The sequence below is a fragment of the Eurytemora carolleeae genome, unplaced genomic scaffold (genome assembly GCF_000591075.1).
Source record: "Eurytemora carolleeae unplaced genomic scaffold, Eaff_2.0 scaffold468, whole genome shotgun sequence".
Taxonomy (NCBI): domain Eukaryota; kingdom Metazoa; phylum Arthropoda; class Copepoda; order Calanoida; family Temoridae; genus Eurytemora; species Eurytemora carolleeae.
The window spans coordinates 48,001-50,446 of NW_019396653.1; the positions used below are offsets into that span (position 1 = coordinate 48,001).

A 2,446-nucleotide genomic window follows, 5' to 3' on the forward strand; every position below is an offset into this window, starting at 1 on the left:
TTAAAGTAGTTGAAAAGTTAAAGTTAAAGTAGTTGAAAAGTTAAAGTTAAAGTAGTTGAAACCTAAAGTTAAAGTAGTTGAAACCTAAAGTTAAAGTATATGAAAAGCTAAAGCTGAAGTAATTTAAAAGGTTAAGTAGATTGAATATTTCCCACGTGTTGATCTCTCTGGCTGAATGAAAACAGTAGTTTAGCCCCAGCAGTTTAGTAGACTGTGTTAACCCAAAACAAGATTTAAACGCCCTGGGACATAAACACTGAGCACTAAATCCTAGACGATTTTGTAAACATGGAATTTATAAAAGTAAGTGTTTTTCACTCATTTAGACAAACTTTTGTTATTTTTAGCGGAATTTTTAACGATTTTTTAATCCAGGCAATACCTAAACATTAGAAGCGATAAAAAAATCAAAAAAATCTAAAGAAAACAATAAGAATCTTTATATCTGACAGAAAAAATAATCAAAACAATATGTTTGTCCTTGTTTCTCTAAAAAAGTTGAAAAGATGCCACTGTGTAACTACTTTAAAAACGTGTTCAGTCTCTTAAATACCAAGAAATCCGCTGTTTCCGACTCAATAACCTCGAGTTTCCCCCCGTCTAGCTAGTCTAACAATCCACCAATCTGCGTCTGATCACCCCCAAAAACAATCCTTTTCTGACGCCTTGTTATCTCCTCCTCCCCCCTTCCTCCCACCAAATCACTGTTTACATTCGTCTAACCCCCCCCCCAAATCCTTGTTTATCCCAGGAAGAATAGTTAATTTACTAATTAATTTACTAAAAACTATATAATTGACAGTTTGATGTTTACTGGCTGGGAGGTTAACAATAAATGGCAGGGTTGATCATTTTGATGCAGGATAAGAATATGATGCAGGATTAGGACAATAAGCTGCAGGATTAGGACAAGATACTAGAGGATTAGGACAATATGGTACAGGATTAGGACAAGATACTAGAGGATTAGGACAATATGGTACAGGATTAGGACAAGATGCTGCAGGATTAGGACAATATGCTGCAGTCGAGTAGGACCAGATGCTGTTGGAGTAGGACAAGATGCTGCAGGATTAGGACAAGATGCTAGAGGATTATGACAGGATGCTACAGGATTAGGACAAAATGAATATTATAAAGGGTTATAATATGACAAAGGTTAGAATATGACAAAGGGTTAGAATATGACAAAGGATTAGGATATGACAAAGGGTTAGAATATGACAAAGGATTAGAATATGACAAAGGATTAGAATATGATAAAGGGTCAGAATATGACAAAGGGTTAGAATATGACAAAGGATTAGAATATGACAAAGGGTATTAATTAAGAACAAGAGGGAAAGGGAAATAAATAAATTGAAACATATGTATAATATTTATTATAGAAATTAAATGAATCCGAATAATCAATTAAAATGAGTAATTATTGTTGGAACTAAACCAGGAAAATACTTTATATTCAGGTCTTCACTGCTAAACAAATACCTGCCTTGGAATAAAAAGGACTAGCGGAGCAAAACTTTGTTTTTTTTTAAAGAGCTGTCGACAATAATCATTGAGAGTTTTATTATATAGTTTAAGGAGAGAAAGGATATAATATTGAATTTTGTAAACTTTTTTAAATTTAAACATTGTTAAACGAATACTTATACAGTATGATCTATTTATTTTCAAAGAAATACAAAAAATCATCTCCTAGAAAAACGCGCAGAATTAAGTTAATTTTGGATTGAAAATAATGCAATTTTCCATGACAATAAGAAATTAAAAACAATTATAACATTTAATTGCAAAAATTCCCTGGATTTCTTACGTAAATAAAACTAAAATATTACCTAAATAGATCTGATTCTTCATAATGATTGCTTCAGACTTCTCGTCACCGACACTTCTGAACACCAACACTTCTTAACACGGACACTTTTCTAGGTAAAGTTTTTTCTTAGCACTTGATTTCGCCAATTCTCATAGTGTCTCTACATTCATGTTTTATATTCATGGCACACAAAAACACAATAAAATATCCTTTCTAATTTCAACTATACCTCCCCCCCCCGTCATAAACTTAGGGCAGTTATACCACCCCTAAAATATTCAATTTTATTACAAACTCACGAAAATAAAAAAAGCCAGCATTCGTCCCTCAAAATTTTATTAGTTTTAAAAACGTATTCATCGATTTTAACAATTTTGAGATTTGTCTTATATTTTAAACTTTTTATTCAAAGAGCAGAAAATTTGTGGGGGGGGGGGGATAAAAAGGGGAAAAATAAATGAGAATGAAATTCGCTATCAATTAATAATTTAATTTTATCATCTAGAGCAATGGCGCTTTTCATTAAAAAGGAGACTTAAACCTTTGTTAGATGGCGCTTAGCCACATCGATTGAAATCGATATCGACAAAAACTTTTGAATTGAAGAATTTAGGTTTAATTTCGAGG

At 32.1% G+C, this 2,446-nt stretch overlaps 1 protein-coding gene across 2 annotated transcripts in view; it reads right to left on the reverse strand.

The window, feature by feature from the left end:
• LOC111706937 (extensin) overlaps window positions 1-1,979 on the reverse strand; it is an 11,331-nt gene extending 9,352 nt beyond the window's left edge. For both annotated transcript variants that reach the window (XM_023479890.1, XM_023479889.1), the window contains exon 1: window positions 1,839-1,979. In XM_023479890.1, coding sequence (XP_023335658.1) covers window positions 1,839-1,860 — 22 coding nt within the window. In that variant the 5' untranslated portion in view covers window positions 1,861-1,979. The remainder of the gene's footprint in view (window positions 1-1,838) is intronic.
• Between the last annotated feature and the right edge of the window lie 467 nt (window positions 1,980-2,446).